At 47.0% G+C, this 17013-nt stretch overlaps 1 protein-coding gene across 7 annotated transcripts in view; it reads left to right on the forward strand.

The window, feature by feature from the left end:
- The first annotated feature begins 1567 nt into the window (after positions 1 to 1567).
- Tsen2 (tRNA splicing endonuclease subunit 2) overlaps positions 1568 to 17013 on the forward strand; it is a 35458-nt gene continuing 20012 nt past the window's right edge. Inside the window, exons 1-6 of one of the 7 annotated variants that reach the window (XM_039107639.2) lie at positions 5170 to 5197; positions 7034 to 7115; positions 7895 to 8017; positions 11150 to 11260; positions 12082 to 12118; positions 16068 to 16584. In XM_039107639.2, coding sequence (XP_038963567.1) covers positions 12096 to 12118; positions 16068 to 16584 — 540 coding nt within the window. In that variant the 5' untranslated portion in view covers positions 5170 to 5197; positions 7034 to 7115; positions 7895 to 8017; positions 11150 to 11260; positions 12082 to 12095. Of the gene's footprint in view, positions 2208 to 4988; positions 5198 to 7033; positions 7116 to 7894; positions 8018 to 11149; positions 11261 to 12081; positions 12119 to 16067; positions 16585 to 17013 lie in introns of those variants that run through there. The other 6 variants (XM_063286091.1, XM_008763242.4, NM_001014057.2 and 3 more) reach the window with 6 other exon arrangements.

Genomic DNA, 17013 nt, shown 5'->3' on the forward strand with positions numbered 1-17013 from the left:
ATTTGCATGCTAGGCAATTGCTCTACCACTAATTCATACCCCAGCCTAGGAGGAAAAAAGAAAAAAGAAAGACAGGATCTCACTATATAGTCTTGGCTGATCTGGAACTTGTTATGTAGACCAGGCTGGCCTTCAATTCATAGAGGTCTGGCTGCTTCTCCTTACCAAGCACTAGGATTAAAGGCGCTCACCACACGCCTGACAGAATTTGGTTTCTTTAGATATTTTTTTTTAAGATTTATTTATTTTACATACGTGAGTACACTGTCGCTGTCTTCAGACACACTGGAAGAGGGCATCGGAAGATCCCATTACAGATGGTTATGAGCCACCATGTGGTTGCTGGGACTTGAACTCAGGACCTCTGGAAGAACAGTCAGTGCTCCTAACAACTGAGCCATCTCTCCAGCCTGTCTGTATTCTTTGTTTTACATTTTGTTGCTGTGGCTATTGTTGTTGTTATCTTTTGTGTGTTCTTAAACAGTTTCATATACGGTATATCTTGATGACAGCCATCCCCAGCTCTCCTCTCCCACCCCACTATTCGCCCACACATCCCTGCCTATCTTCCTTCCCCTTGCCTTTTATCTTTTCAGTCATCCATCAGATGCAATTAATACTGCTGGCTAGAACTTTAACTGATCCTTCGGCCTTGATCTTGACTAAGGCTTATGTAGGTAACCAAGCCCTCTGTGAGTTCATGAATGCTATGGGCTCTGTCATGTCCAGAAGACAGCATCCTCCCATCCTCTGGTTCTGGCCTTCTTTCTGCACCATTCCCTTCTCAATGTTTCCTCAGCCTGGGGCAGGCAAGGGTTAATGTAGAGATTTCCGCTTAAGACTGAGCACTTGGCAGTCACTAGTCAGCATTTTGATTGTTACTGAGTCACCACTGCCCTCTGCAGAGAAAAGCCTCTCTGGACGTGGTGAAAGCAGCACTAATCTGTATGTGGGTATAACCAAAATATTTGGAAGTAGCTGGATCTCTTCATTTAACAAGACAATAGTAATTGGGTTCTCCTTAAGGTCTTTGACACAGGCTTCTGGTCCTGAGACACAGGCTTCTGGTTAAGTTTACAACACCAAGCATGAATTCCCTCCGACAAACAGACCTCAGATCCACTCACTTAAATGTTGGTTGCCTCTGAACCTTCACACCATTATTACACCAGTGGGTACATCTTCCTTTATAGCATTCAGGGTTCATTACTCTGAATAAAATCTCCTATCACACTGAGGTCAAGGGCAGTCTTTTAGGACAAGTCGCTTCATATCTCATCTCTAAAAAAAATGAACCTTGTGTTGGAACCTCCAGGCAGTGAGCACTTTTAATCCCAGCACTGGAGATGCAAAGGCATCTTGAACTCCGTGAGCTTGTCTGGGCTAGTGAGCTCCAAGCAAACCAAGGCTGTACAGTGAGAACTACATAAAAAAAAAAAAAAAAAAAGTAAAGAGAAAAATGTGGGAATGCTATGAGGATTAAGGCGGGGGAAAGGCCCCTTAGCCTTATTCGTTAGATTTAGCTGGGGGATGGGGCGGAAGGTACTGTCAGAAGTGCTGTGCGCAAGCGTGCTGTGCTAGGACGCAGCCGGTCGTTTTGCGGCTACGCGCAGCTGGTTTTGCGGCCGCGCTGCTTGACGGCTACAGTACCGCCTCCAGGTTGCCGGGTAACCGTGGGCGCGCGTGGCCGGGTAAGGTAAGACTGACGGGAAGTCTGGAGCCGGCCGGTCTCTAGTGTTCTGTGTCCAGCGTGTGAACCGCTTCAGGCGTGAGTGGGGTGGGGGCTGGCTGTCACTCAAGCGTGCTGAGCACAGCTTCCTGATGGCTGCCGAGCATTTCGCTCTCAGTGACAGATGCCATCTGTCCCAGACCCAGGCTGGTCTGCCTTGGCCCTCAGCCCTGAACCTCAGCTCTGGAGCTGTGCAGGGGGAAACACAGATGCAAGTGTGTTTTCAAATGATGAGGAGCCCACGAGGGCTGGGACGGGACTCAGTTGGCAGCGTTTTTCTGTCCCCAGCACTGCGCCAAACCAAGCGTGCGACTGCCCACCTGTAATCCCAACTTCAGGAGGCAGAGGCAACAGTATCAGCTGTTTTTAAAGCTATCCTCAGCTACGTATCAAGTTTGAAGCCAGCTTGGGCTACGTGTGGCCTCATCTCAAACAAACAAACAAACAAACAAACAAACAAAATGATAAGAGAACTCGGGTGAGTTTTGCCATAAGAGAGACTTCTTTGACACCCGATCCCAAGAGTGTTGGGAAATTATACGGATCCACCTTTTCCTGTATGGTTTGTGCTTCGATTGACACTTAGAGGAGTATATAAAAGGGGTTAGGTTGACCATTGTGTGTGACGGTTCATGTCTTTAACCGCAGCACATGGGAGGCTGGGGCAGAAAGATCATAGTGAGTTTAAAGCTAGCCAAAGCTACATAGCAAGATCAAGTGTCAGCAAAACCAAAAATTTTAAATGATTATTAGGCTAGCAGGTTGGGGGAAAAATAAAGGATGGGCCTTGCTTTTGATGGACAGAAATGTGCTTTGTGGTGCTTTGATGTCAAGCATGGCCAGGTTTCTTAACAATCTTTGCAGATACATTCAGCCTGGCCCCCCAAGTCCCTTCTCACTTATACAGTGAGGATAAGAGCAGTGCCTGGGCTGGGACTGTGGCTCCTTTGATAGAGCATTTTCTTTGAATGAGCGGGGCCCTGGGTTCAATCCCCAGCACTGGGAAAAGAAGCAAGTGAAAGCCTATATATTTAGTCCTCCAGACTACTGTTCTGGTCTGCTCTACCCTATACATACATACCTGCATGTATGTATTGCACTATGACAGGTGACAGTTGAGTGCTTGGTTATCTGATCCCCTGCAGCTAGAGTTGTAGGTGGATATAAGCCACCATGTGCATGTTGGGAATTGAACCTGTGTCTTAACTACTAAGCCTCTCTCCATCCCCGTGCATGGGTATCTTTGACACTCACTTGTCAGTTGTTCTAACTTTACTTCCTTGGTCCATGTTTCCCTCTGTCTTTATTGAAGTTCCTAGCTTCGAGAGAAGTTCCATGAAGCTGTCATAACACCGTGGCCAAAGCTTGGTGTTTCAGTTATTACCACTATCATCATCATTATCATCATCCTCTTCCTTCTTCTCCTTCCTTTTTCATCCTCCTCCTTCTTCCTTTTTCTTTTCCTCCTTCCTTCTTCCTCGTCCTCCTCCTCCTTCATTTTGCCAGTATTTGCCTGCCTGTGTGTCTTGTCTATGCTTAATATGCATGCAGTGCCCACAGAGGCCAAAAAGAAGGCGCTGGATCCTTGGGACGGGATCTACAGGTGGATGCGGATGCTGAGAATGGAACCTGAGTCCTCTAAAAGAGCAGGCAGGGCTCCTGCCACATCATTTCTTTTTAATGGTCATGAAATGTTAAAGCCACCCACCTCCTCAGGCTCAACTCTCTATTGCCTAGTGGATGCTGGTTTTAGGGCAAGGGCACCCAGGTCATCAGTCGCATTCTGTCCTTTGTGAGGGGTTATGCGTGTGACCTGAGAGCTCCCTGTAACCTCTCAGTGTAGACCTGACCGTAGACAGCTGCAGGTTCAAATCTCCCACCTGCCTGGTGAAGCATCTGTCATTTAGAATATACACATTTGCAGGGGCCATGGCTCAGTGGTGCTTTGTGCTGGCAGGTAGCGGGCAGCAACTTCGTGTTGCATTCAACTTGCGTGTGTGTGTGTGTGTGTGTGTGTGTGTGTGTGTGTGTGTGTGTGTGTTCTACACTTGTTTTGTCTCTGTAAGACCCAGAATAAAGAGGTCTTCAGCTTCCTTGGACCCTTCTAGGTAATTCTCTGCCTGGTTGGTAGCTGTGTGGCATCTCACTCAGACCTAGACCACCGTGAACAGATGCAAACTGTGCCTGAGTGGGACCCACAAAGAGGACCCTGCACTTAACCCAGCGCTGTCATTCACGGGGCCCTTTACAGGCCTCACTGACCCGAAGGTCACCCTGACTATAAGATGGCATTGCTGGCACTCACCCCGTAACTGATGACATCCAGTGTCATCAGTGTATGTATGGGTGATGCCACTCTGCCAGGTGCAGTCCCAAGCACTCTGGGAACCATGGCTGTGAGAAGCTGGTTTTCTCCCCCTTTATAGATGAACTAAAGCCCAGAAGCTGGGGGACTTTTGCCCAAGGTTTTACAGTTAAAAATGCAGCAGCTTCCTGATTTTGGTTTGTGCACTGCAGAGGCTAACACACAGAGTAGAATACAGCACGGGCAGTCTGGCTTCAGTCCCTGCACACACCCACTGGCATTTGGTGGGACCTAACTGGCCCTTAAATGACAGTGACTCTGCTATGATTCACGGGTTTCCTTTTAAAAGTGGGAGCCAAGCATGGTGACTCAACCTCAAATCTCAGCGCTCGGGAAGTAGAGGCAGGGGGACCAGGAATTCATGGTCATCCTCACCTACATGGTTCAAGATCAGCCTGGACCACACAAAACTTGTCTCAATAAAGCAAGCAAACAAACAGAGAATCCTGAGGACTGACTGCCCGGGGTTTATAATGTTTCTTAAGGTGGATCTTCAGAAGATAGAAATCTCCCTAAACTAATTCTGCCGAGGACACATTCTTGGTTTTAAATTAGCATCCACTTTATATCCAGTACCTCTGAGCATTAGCAGTCCCTGAAGAAGCTGAATGTTTCTTGGTCAAGGAAAATATGTTCTCCTTAAAGATAGGAATTCTCAGGATATGTAGCTAGGCCTTGGTGTTACCAGTTTCAGTTAAGGTGATGGCACTGGCTTCTTAGAGGTATTAGCATCTGAGATACCCTGGTGACTTATGTCCTCGTTACATGATGTCTTCTAGTTCATTGTTTTACAAATACTCTGCTTTTCCCCCAAAAGACCGTGTGAACCTTGTTCTGAGTGTGCTGGCTCTCTTGGTCCATGGTTACTGACTGGTCTCCTCCTTTGTCCTCCAGAGACCTGTTATCCTTGAAGAATGGCAGAGGCAGTCTTCCGTGCTCCAAAGAGGAAAAGGAGAGTGTACGAGAGTTACGAGTCACCGCTGCCCATCCCCTTTAGTCAGGACCAAAGTCCCAGGAAGGAATTCCGAATATTCCAGGCTGAAATGATTAGCAACAATGTGGTGGTGAGGGGCACAGAGGACATGGAGCAGCTGTATGGGAAGGTAAGCCCAGGCCTTTCCAGTTCTTTCCTGGTGATACCACAAGCAGCCTTCAACTGTGGGCCTAAGTTCGACATGCCCAACCACAAACCCACGTTCCAACAGCACATAGGGTGAAGGGGTGTAAAGACAAGTGATTTACAGTGAGTGAAAACTGACGGCCATTTCCACCACTTCTGTCCCTTCCCAGAGGTCACTACACAGTCACACGGGGCCCATATGCCAGGGCCTGTGGGAAGTTCCCCGACATCTCTGCTCTCTCTCCTTGCTGGGCACGTATTAGATAGGACAGCAGATGAGACTGGTGACTTGCTTCACACACACACACACACACACACACACACACACACACTCACTCTACATGTCCCTTTTGTTGCTAGGACAGTTTAAGAGCCAACCTGATGGGGAGATGGCTCAGCAGTTAAGAGTGGTGACTGCTTTTCCACAGGCCCCAGATCGGATTCCCAGCACCAACATGGCAGTTCATGCTTGTCTGTGATTCCAGTTCCAGACGATTCAGTACCCTCTTCTGGCCTCTGAGGGCACCAGGCACATGTGGTATACAGATGACATATACCCAGGCAAAACACCCATACACATAAAATTTAAATGATGTGCTCTTTCAAAATAACTGGTTTGTTTTTGTTTTTTTACTACACAAACTGATCAGGATGTAGTGTAAACCATGCGTTCACTCCTTATAAGCAAACCTTTACTTGAGTGACAATATAAATTTATGGAGTGGTTTCCTGTCACCACAGTCCAGTTTTAGGGTTGGCTAGTTTGGTTTGGTGCTGGGGTTTGAGCTGAGGACCTTGTATTCTACCTCTGAGCGGTACCTGCCATCCCCACTGTGAGATATTTACTTACCTATGACAGTGAATTCCGCTCCTGCTCCTGCTCCTGCTCCCGGCTCAGGACAGATGATGGCCATTCTGCCTCTCCTCTACCTTCTCTAGAGCGTTTACAGTGATGTCAGTGGCCTTAGCCCTGGGATCCCTGGGGGCCCGGTGTATTAAGGCCTCATTGGGTCCTGTCTGCCTACAGCTCCCTGCTGAGGCCTTTGTTCACAGTGTCTAAGGTAAAATGAGGCTCTACACATACTGGACAAGTTTTAATCATCTTATCGTTACTTGATTTTTTTTCTGTTTACTTATAATCAAAAGCAGGGAAATTATGTATTTAGGGGGAACTAGCAGGAAAGAGAGGGACACTTCCACTCCAGAGTATGAAAGAATCCAAAAACACCTAGGTCTTCAGTGGGCGTAGCTCTCACTCCCCAGTACACAGCATCCCTGAGCCACGTGTGAAAAGAAGCTGCCCCTGCCTGTTCTGGTGCCTTCAAGATGCCAGACACAAGCCAGAGCCACTCCTCATGAGAGAGACGAGCTGGTACAGCTGAGGGGCTGCAGAGATGGATCCATGAATAGAGTACACAAGGCTAGACCCCAGCCCCAGGGGAAATAATCAACACTGATAGCATGCAGGTGTGCACACATGAACCTGCACTCCACATGTGTATACATACGCCTGCATGCCCGTGTGTGCACATGTGCATTATACTCCACGTATGCATACATAACACCTGCACACCCACATGTGCACACACACGTGTACACATATGCACCTGCACTCCACATAGGCACATGTGCACCTGCACACCCACATGTGCACACACACCCGCATGTGCACACATGCACATGAACACCTACCCACACACACCGGGGTGGGAATGTATGATCATTAGACAATCAGGGAGGCATGCGGCTGTTGAATAGTTCTCTTCTACTGCAGCTGCAAACCTAACACCTGAGCATCAACCATGTTTCTTCTCCGAAGGGTTACTTTGGAAAGGGGATCCTTTCAAGAAGTCGTCCGAACTTCACAATCTCCAATCCCAAGCTGGCTGCCAGATGGAAAGGTAAGCTGTGTAGTTTTCACTTGGTGCTCACGTGTCCTGGCGAAATGGTAAGTTCTGGAAGAGAGGTAACACCGACAGCGAAGAGCAGAGCAGCTAAGAATTTGCATCAACATAGCTATTCCTTCTGGGTCTGTTGGTTTGTTTTTGACTGTCTCACTACTTAGCCCAGGCTGGCCTCGAACTCAGAATCTCCCATCTGCCAGCAGATCAGGCAAAAGGATCTTTTGTAGTTCTTGGAAATGTGCTTCACCTTCCTTCTGGAATGGCTAGAAGTCTTACACATATAGGACCTTGATTTCCATCCTTTGCCCCTCAAAGACAGGAAAACTATAATTAGGGCTTTTTGGTTACCCTTTGCCTGTAGGATGCTGTGTGTAGGAAGTGCTCCCTGCCTGGGCTACTGTCAAGATGAGCGTGGTGTTTCATTTGCAGAGGTAGAATTTACAATAACCATGACATTGTTAAACATATTATTAATATGGGGTTGGTGGTGAAACAACTTGTTGGATAAAAGTCCTTATCACCAATCCTCTGAGTTAGATCTCCCGGACTGACCCTGTGTTAGAGAGTGAGTGAGTGTGTGTGTGTGTGTGTGTGTGTGTGTGTGTGTGTGTGTGTGTGATATGCATATATTTATATATACATATATAGGTATATGTGTGTATATATATATATATATATATATATATATATATATATATATATATAGTTATATGATTTATTAGAGTGGCTTACAGGCTGTGGTCCAGCTAGTCCAACAGCTGTCTGTCTCCTGACAGAAAGTCCAAGAATCTAATAGTCCTTCAGTCTACAACACTGGCCGTCTTAGCTGGTCTTCAGTGTACCTTGGAATCCTGAAGAAGTAGATGCTAATGCCAGCAAAGGATTGCCACAACAGCAGGGTAGGTGAACTTGCCAGTGAGAATGAGGGCAAGCAGGCAAAAAGCAAAAGCTTCCTTCTGTGTCCTTTTTATGTGGGCTGCCATCAGACGGTGTGGCCCAGATTTAGGGTGAGTCTTCCCACCTCAAATAATTTAATGAAGAAAACTTCCTCACACGTGTATCCAGTGCTGATCTTTTTTTAGTTAATTCAGATGTAGTCAATTACATTTCTTTTCTCCTAATATATTTTCCAGGGCATCTTCCTGATAGTTAATTAAGCAATACCAGTAGGTTTAAACATTAAAGAATTGCCAGGTATAGTGGTTTATGCCTTTAATCCCAGGACTCTAAAGGAGTTCAGTGCCAACCTGGCTGGCTCCAAGATAACCAGAACTACAGAGACTGACTTGAGGAGGGAGGGAGGGAAGGGGAGAGAGAGAGAGAGAGAGAGAGAGAGAGAGAGAGAGAGAGAGAGAGAGAGAGAGAATGAGAATGAATTTCTTTAAAGCTAAGTATAGTGTCTCAGACCTATTGCTGGGAGCCAGCCTGGTCTGGAATGGTTCTAAATGGGACACAGCGTTAGATGGAGAGGTAGTTTTAAAGACTGATGATCTCTGGCCTTCAAGCGCTCTATACTGAAGACTTGCTGATAACTTAAAAAACAATCCTAAAAATTTTACTGTGTATTTTGTCATTAAAAACCACTGGCTTGGGCAATTAACACCCGTTGCCTAACAGAGAACTAAGTGAAAAATGTTGCTATTTCTCCCTTCTCTGTCCAGACAGCCAGAAGCCTCTCTGGCTAGTCTAGTTAATTCTTTATGAGCCAGAGAGGAAGAAAAGGAAAAGAATTAAAATGCTTTGTATCGGCAAATATGCACAGACATATACACATCCATACACACGTTTACATTTTCATTCCGATTCTTGTTTACACATTAACATTTACATTTTTGTTGGGCCCAACCACCTGTCTTATACGCTCCACAAGTATTCATGTCATGCATGCTTACATATATACATATACCTACCCATGTACATTATAGATTAGCAAACATACAATGGATGGATGGATGGATGGATGGATGGATGGATGGGGCAGAGCCCCTCCCCCCCAGCCAAACTAACCAACAACTTTATTTTTCTCTAGCCTTTTTATACCTTCTTTGACAAAAACTTCTCTAGAAAATCACCTCAGAGATAAAATGTTACATAGAGTGGGAGTTACAGGATGTTGATATTAAATTCAAAGCAGTGTTTCATTCTGCAAGCTCATTGTAAGTTCAGAGCAACAGTTTTTTATATGGCCTTGCCTTATCATAGTACACACCTGTGGCTATATCCTTGGCCCCAAAATGTTTTTCCTTGTACATAAATTTGTCCCGTCTGTTTCTCTTTTTAGTGTGATGATGAAATCTCTTTGTGTTTCTTATTATGAAGCCTTTACTTACTATATGAGGAGAAGGCACATTTGATTCTTGATTCTAACTTTATTACATCTTTCTAGCAAAACAACTAAAACCAACTCTTAAAACTTTCTTCCTGAAATTATTTGAATTGAATCAGGAATTCTTTAGAATCATTAATTCATTTAAACAGCATCAAAAAAAAAATGTTCATCATGAAAGTTCATCTTTTATGTTGATCTGCAGGAAATCTGCTCAATAGGGTGGGCTAATGCCCAGGGGTTATTAACTGACTGATGACAGGAAAGGCCTATCAGCTGCAAGAAGCAATCCTGAGATGAAGCCTCTGGGCCTTGCCATCCAGCTCTCGCATCGCAGACTACCTGCTAGCCTCAGCCTTAGAACAGGATGGGGTTGTGGCCTCACTGTGACATAAAGCTGTGAGCTGTGGGTAAACCAAAATGGAGGCCTAAGAAAGATGTATTTGGGGGCAAGAGAGATGCTCAGCCATTAAGAGCACTGGCTATTCTTGCATCGGACCCAGGTTCAGTTCTTAGCACCCACATGGCCGCTCACAGCCATCTATCACACTAGTGCCAGGAGAGCCACTTCCTTTTTCTGACCTCTGCATGTGTGTGGTGCACAGACATACATGCAGGCAAGACACTGAGACACATTTTTAAAATGTTTCTTTTTAAAAGGGCAATCCATTGAAGATGAAAGAGCTTGAGGAATAGATATTAGACCTGACTTAAAAAAGGACACAAGTGTGCATGGATGGAAGCCATGTTACCTCTTGATGTTACAGAGCTGAACCATCTTTCCAGCCCTGAATATTTCTACAAAAGAAGGATTACTTTGACATATTTAAATTTTATCATTGTTTGTGTTTTTGCGTACCAGTTAAAAAGTAAGAAGAAAGCCAAACCTGATTTGATGTCCTAGTATTTGGGAAGCTAAGAGGAGGCTTGTGAATTCAAGGCAGCTTGGGCTACCTGCGAATGAACCTTAAACAAACAAATAAATACTGGAATAAAAGTAAAAGCCAGGCATGGTCAGACACTGAAATCTTAGCAATGTAGAGTAGAAGCACTGAAACAGGAGAATTGCTGTGACTTTGGGACTAACATCTTACATAAAAAGGAAAAAAAAAGGATGTTGCAGGGTTTGTCTAGTGTGTGGACAGCCTGGATTCTGTCCCTAGCACACAGCAAGAGGCCTGGGGGGCCCCCAAAGGGGAGACCAGACTTTACAGATCCGCCTGAGTAGCTCATCAAGGATAAAATTTGAATATGGCAAAGTAATCCCTCTCTTGTAGAAATATTCAAGGCTAGAAAGATGGCTCAGCTCTTAAGAGCACTTACTGGTTTTACTTGCCCAAGATCCAAGTTTGGCTCCAATCACAACCCTCTGAACTACACACACACACACACACACACACACACACACACACACACACACACAAATAAAACTTTAAAGTCCTAAAGGCAGTCACAACAATGCACACCTTTAATTCCAGAACTCTAGAGGCAGAGGCAGGCAGAAGTCTGTGAGGTCAAGGCTAACCTGATCTACATAGCAAGTTCTAGGCCATCCAGGACTACATAATGTGACCCTGTCTCAAGATTTTTTTAATCAACTGGCTAGGTCCAGTTGGTTATATGACTCCCCTGGCAGTAGCTATCTCAGGGAAGTCACCTACTGTTCAGCCTTCCTGAGAGAGACTTGTCCATTTTCTCCTGTCAGAATGCCTCTGCTTCATAAACCACCCCAGAATCTACCTGTTCTCAGCAGACTCGTTGCCTCCTCCTAAGCATCGAGCTGAGGAGCCTCCAGTCAAGCCTCCTTAGCCTGCAGGTGAGGCTTGTCTTAGTCAGTGTTCTGTTCATGTGTAGAGTTGGGGCTGGCTTACCGTTTCAGAGGTTCAGTCCATTATTGTCATGGTGGAAAGCATGGCAGTGTGCAGGCAGACCTGGTGCTGGAGAAGCAGCTGAGAGTTCTGCATGCAGCTCCACAGACAGCAGGAAGACAGAAAGAGGCTATGGGCTTTTCGAAACCTCAAAGCCTCTCCCAGTGATACACTTCCTCCAACAAGGCCACACCTACTAATCCTTTCAAATGGTGCCACTCCTTAGTGACCAAGAAAGTGTTCAATTATAAATTTATGGGAGCCATTCTTATTTAAACCACCACAAGGCTGAATTTGGGTAAGAAGACAGCTTATCCTAAAGGCAGGATGAGGAGTAGGAGTAAGAGCTAGACCATTGAGTGACCTGAAAAAACACTTTGGAAGAAAGGCCTTGTCCTAGTTGACACCCAGAGGTAGAGCTGAAGGCATCTCAGTACGTACCCCAAACCACACCACCATCAAGGGTCTCTCCAGCCCCAGAGGGAAAATGAAAGCTAAGCTTGTACACAAGGCCCAAGCATCCCACAGATAACTGTCCCCTTACACATCTGTGCTTCTGAGCTGGGGCTAAGGCTATGTGGACCCATCTGCGGCAGCAAGAGGTTGTGTATGCATGGAAGGACGGCAGTCAGAAGCTAGCTGAGGCCAGTAGACAGTCAGCTGTGTGACTGTGTGGATCTTGAAATTATCTGTCTTTTTAGGGTTTTCGTGGGTTTTGTTCCCTCTAAGGAAGTCTGTCTGGAACTAATAGAGTGTCTTTCTGTTCCAGGTGTGCAGACAGACATGCCTATAATCACCTCAGAGAAGTAAGTGAGGACTACCTTGGCTTCCGTGTGGCTGCGTCTTCTCGGGTCTGGCGTTAGGTAGTCTATGATGACAACACCCTGGGCCTTTGCTTTCCCCTGGGAGTAGATAGTACTTGAAAACTGAGTCTGAATTTAATGTGGCTCACATCCCATCTGCATGTGTTGTTCGTTCAGGTCACCCTCCCAATACACCAACCGCTGTCATATCCTGAGACTTGGTGTTCTAAGCAGGTCTCCCAGCCAATGTTGGCAGATGGTCCTGCCCGCTTGCTTGCTCTACACCATAGAGTCAAAGGGTCTCACAGAAGTCCCTGTCAACTCCTCTTAGACATTCTGGAAGCATTCCCCCAACTTCACAGTCCCCTGCACGGTACCTAACTGATCCCAGCATGTCACACCCAGAATTTCTTCCCCCTAATCCCGTCTACAGCCCCAGATACTGAGCCCACAGCCCCCTGCTCTCTGTCATCTCTCACAGGCTTGGGTTCAGAGTCAGCGCCAGGATATCAAGGCCAGACCTCGCATCTCTCTGTAGCATGGACTTTAGTGGTTCTTTGATAAGACTAGGACTGAGTGGTGGCTCATGCCTATACTATCAGCACTGAGACAGTAGGATTGCTGTTAAGTGCAAGGCCAACTTGATCTACATAGTGAGTTCTAGTCTAGCTGGGCTAGCAAGTATTCCCCTTTTTTTGTGGCTATCTTGTCTTGCTGTGATGAAAAACCACGTCCAAAGCAACTTGGGGAAGAAAGGGTTTAATTCTGCTAATGTTTCTACACCAGTTTATCCTCAAAGGAAGTTGGGATAAGAACTCAAACCTGGCAAGAACCTAGAAGCAGGAGCTGATGCAGGGGCCATGGGGGGATACTACTTACTCACTTGCTCCTCGTGGCTCACTCAGCCTGCTTTCTTAGAGCACCTAGGATCGCCAGCCCAAGGATGGCACCACCCACAATGACCTGGGTCCTCTCCCATCAGTCACTAATTAAGAGAATGCCCTACAGGTTTGCCTCCAGCCTGATCTTACAGAGGTGTCTTAATTGAGATTCCCTGCTCTTACATGACTTGTAGCCTGTGTCAAGCTGACAGAAAACTAGCCAGTGCATCCCTTTCTCATAAAACAAAACAGGTGTCTGTTCATCCCAGACCTCGCTGTTTGTGCGCTCAAGTTCAGACCCCAGCCCTCTATAGAGCTTCATCATGCCAAGGCCACAGTGATGTTCCCACCTTCCAGCCCACGATGGCAGACCCATGGCTGTGCCCTGCTGGCAAGCAGAGTATCAGGGAGGCATGTTCCCGGGCTAGGCTTGGAGTGGGGCTAACTTAGAACCTGGCAGAACCCCCATCCCTGGAAGGCCAAGTGCTCAGGTCACTGTACTCGAAGCTAGGATTCAGAAGGAGGTTGAGAGGACTCCTGATCAGGTCACAGCTGTCTGAGGATGTGAGTCCCAGACAGACCCCTGAAGAGCATCACCTGTTAGCACTGCAGCCTACAGTCCGAGCGTCCAGAAACGGTCCCTCAGTTCATGCATGTGTCCCTCAGCTGCCAGCCCAAAAGGCCACAGACTCAGTGACTTAAAGCAACAGAAATGGATCTTCAGTTTTAGAAGCCGAAAGTCCAAAATGCAATTTTCAGCAAGGCCACCTCCCTCTGGAGGACACAGGAGGACAATTCCTGCAAACCTCAGCTTCCGGTGGTTCCTGCAGCCCTCCGTGTTCTTGGCCAGTCCCTGCTTCCGGTATTCATATTCGTCCTCTCTCTCTCTCTGTCTCTCTCTCTCTCTCTGTCTCTGTCTCTGTCTCTGTCTCCTTGTCTGTCTGTGGTTCCTCCTTCTGCTAAGTAGGAAACCAGTGAGGATGACCCCATCTTAGGTTGAAAAAGCACTAATGAAACAGCTTTCCCATGAGTAGGTGGACTCATCTCCCGAGTGAGAGGAATCCACACATGAGAACAATAAAGCAACTGTTCACGGCATTGATGCTGGATATGTTGTGCAAGAGACATTGTGTACGTGACAGACTTCTCTCTTGTCTCCTAAGTCCTCACCCCATCCCCATGAAGATGTCCCATCCTCTTGATATCCATGTTCTGCAAGTAAGGAACCCCTGGGAAGTTAAGTTCCTCACTCCAGGTTAGAATGGGCCTTCAAGAGCTGGCTCTGGAATGGCCCAGATACTAAACAGATGTGTGTCTATCAGGTAGAAGGGATCTAGCCAGTGGGAGAGGCATGTAGGACTAGCATTCCCAATTTTGTGAGAGAGCAGCCTTGCCATGTTTCAGTACTTTGTTGGGGGGGGCACTTTTTGAGACAGGGTTTCTCTGTGTAGCCCTCGCTGTCCTGGAATTCATTCTGTAGACCAGGCTGGCCATGAATTCAGAGCTCTGCCTGCCTCTGCTAACAGAGTGTTGGGATCAAAGGCATTGCCACCACCACCGAGCTATGTTTCAGTCTTTAAATCTAAGATTCAGCCAGGCCTAGTAGCACAGGCCTTTAATACCAGCTACTCAAGAAACTGAAGCAAAAGAATTGGCAAGTTCAAGTCTAGCCTGGATAATTCAGACCTCTCAAAAGAGAAAAAGGAAAAAGAACAGGGTATAGCTCAGCGGTAGGGTGCTTGCTCTCGCTTGCAGCCCTGAGTCCGATCTCTGAATGGTAATACATGAGTGAGTCAAAGATTCAGTTCCCAGTGCACAGGGATGCATGTTTATCTGTGTATAGGAAAACCAACGTGAGCAGCTTGGAAGTCCGATAAGCCAAAGTGAAGCAGACACCAGCTTTCTAGGTACAAAAGACGGTTTGCCTACTGGACAGTATGTGCACCCTGATATATATCTGAGTATCTGAGCACACGGGTGAAATAAGGGGAGGAATGAAATTATGTGTATCTTCAGGGTGGGCAGAGCCACTGATGTCTGCCACTGAGGTCAGCCTTCTGCTGGTCTTTGGTTTGTAACATGTTCTTATGTCACGGGAACACATTTTGCAACGTCCTGACACAGCCCTGTTGTCTTCACCATAGCCTTTGTACCTCGGCAAATGCTCAGCCCTTTGAGTACAGAAATTTAGTGTTACTATACTCTGAGGATTATTATGGGGAACTTATTTTCAAGTGTTTGGACATATGTGTGTGATGGTAATCTTGGGTGCCACTTGATTGCTTTTGTCAGATTGGTCTACAGAGGCATTCTGCACAACTGCTGATTGATGGAGGAGAGCCCTAGAACACTGTGGGTGGAACCAGCTCTAGAAAGTGGTTCCGGCTGTGTAAGAAAGCTGACTGACTGTGAGCTAGAGAGGGAGCCAGAAGCAGAGTTCCTCTGAGGTCTCTGCTTGTCTTCCAGCCTCTGGGTCCTGTCTGGAGCTCCTGCCCTGGCTTCCTTCATGGTGCCTGTAAGCTCGAAGGTGACATAAACCCTTTCCCCACCAGTTGCTTTTGGTCAGAATGTGTCATCACAACAGAAAGACAACCTGACTATGTATAAGGCAAATCACTTCCTCCCATATCCAGTGATGTTCCTGGGCACTGTGAGAAATGTCGATTGAAACTCACTTTCCAATGCTAAACAGGCCTTAGATTATGAGTGGAGTGTCTGTCGGAATCAGTGCGATAACACAATTAAAAAAAAGCAAAGTGGAGCCCAGTGAAAGGCAGCCTTTTCTCTGCCTTATTCACCAGCATCTCTTGGTTTTAAAGAACATAAATTTCCACATTTTGTTAAATGGAGGTTAATCTTGTCAAAATAAGCCAGTGATATCAAAGGGTCAGTGATGCATGCTTGTTGCCGGACGGTCAGATGCAGGAGAATGGAGGCAGCAAACTCTGCCTGTAGCCCACCCTTCAGGAAAACTCAGCATCTTGGTGGGCCACCTTGTAGGCTTTCGTGGTAACTTTGCTGCTGTGGAATTGAGACTCGAGTGTGTTATTGACAGCGTTTTCTGTTGGCAGGTATCAGCACCGAGTGGAATGGGCCAGGGATTTCATGCGGAGGCAGGGCCATGATGAGAGCACTGTGCAGAAGATCCTTACGGACTACACAGAACCATTGGAGCCTCCTTACAGGGAGAGGAAAGGAGAGAGCCCACAGCATGAACCCCTGAGCTCCAAGGCCGACTCCTCCCTGGAAGGCAGAGAGGGAAAGGATGAACTTTCTGTGACCACCGGAGGTGCTGGACAATCAGATGACCTGCAGGGCCTCAACACACACTCAGACTGCCGGCAGGAGGGGCCTGGCCATGCCACACTCACTGTGGCTAGTCCTTCTAGCCTTAATGGGCATGCGATAGAGGACCCCGAGGCTCTGTCCCAGATCCCCTGCTGTAGCCAGGAAGCCCTCGGTCAGCAGGATGACCTTTGGCCTGAAGCCAGCAGCCAGATAGCAGGAGAGAGTAGGGCTGCTCACGAGTATGTGCTCATAGAGGAAGAGCTGTGTGATGTCCAGGAGGGGGCAGCACCACATGACGAGGTGTGTAGAGCAAAGCATCCCGTTCCCCTCATCTGGGCTTCAGTTACAGTCAGGGGCAGTCTGAGAACACTGCTGTTGGTCTTGGCTTTTTAAAGAGAGACCACATTCCTTATTGCTCTCATTGTAGTGTTATCATCCTCTCCTTTACTAGTCGCTGTTGCTAATGTCGCACTAATGCAGACTTCACCACGACTGGATGTGAATAGGAAAAATGTAGTCCAAACCATTGCAGGCATCTGCTGGGACTCTTGGACATGTCCCCTGGAGGTAAGAAGACTGTCAGTCATGTCTTCTACTGGCCAGTGGGAAATGTCAGCCCACCCAGATGCCCTTCACTTGCCCCAGTTGTCAACACTGGACCCGTGTGATGTTTCTGAGGCCAGTGCTGAAGCCCAGCCCCAGTTGCACAGCAGGTGTGAGGGTTGTTTC

This window comes from Rattus norvegicus, chromosome 4 (assembly GCF_036323735.1).
Source record: "Rattus norvegicus strain BN/NHsdMcwi chromosome 4, GRCr8, whole genome shotgun sequence".
Lineage (NCBI taxonomy): Eukaryota > Metazoa > Chordata > Mammalia > Rodentia > Muridae > Rattus > Rattus norvegicus.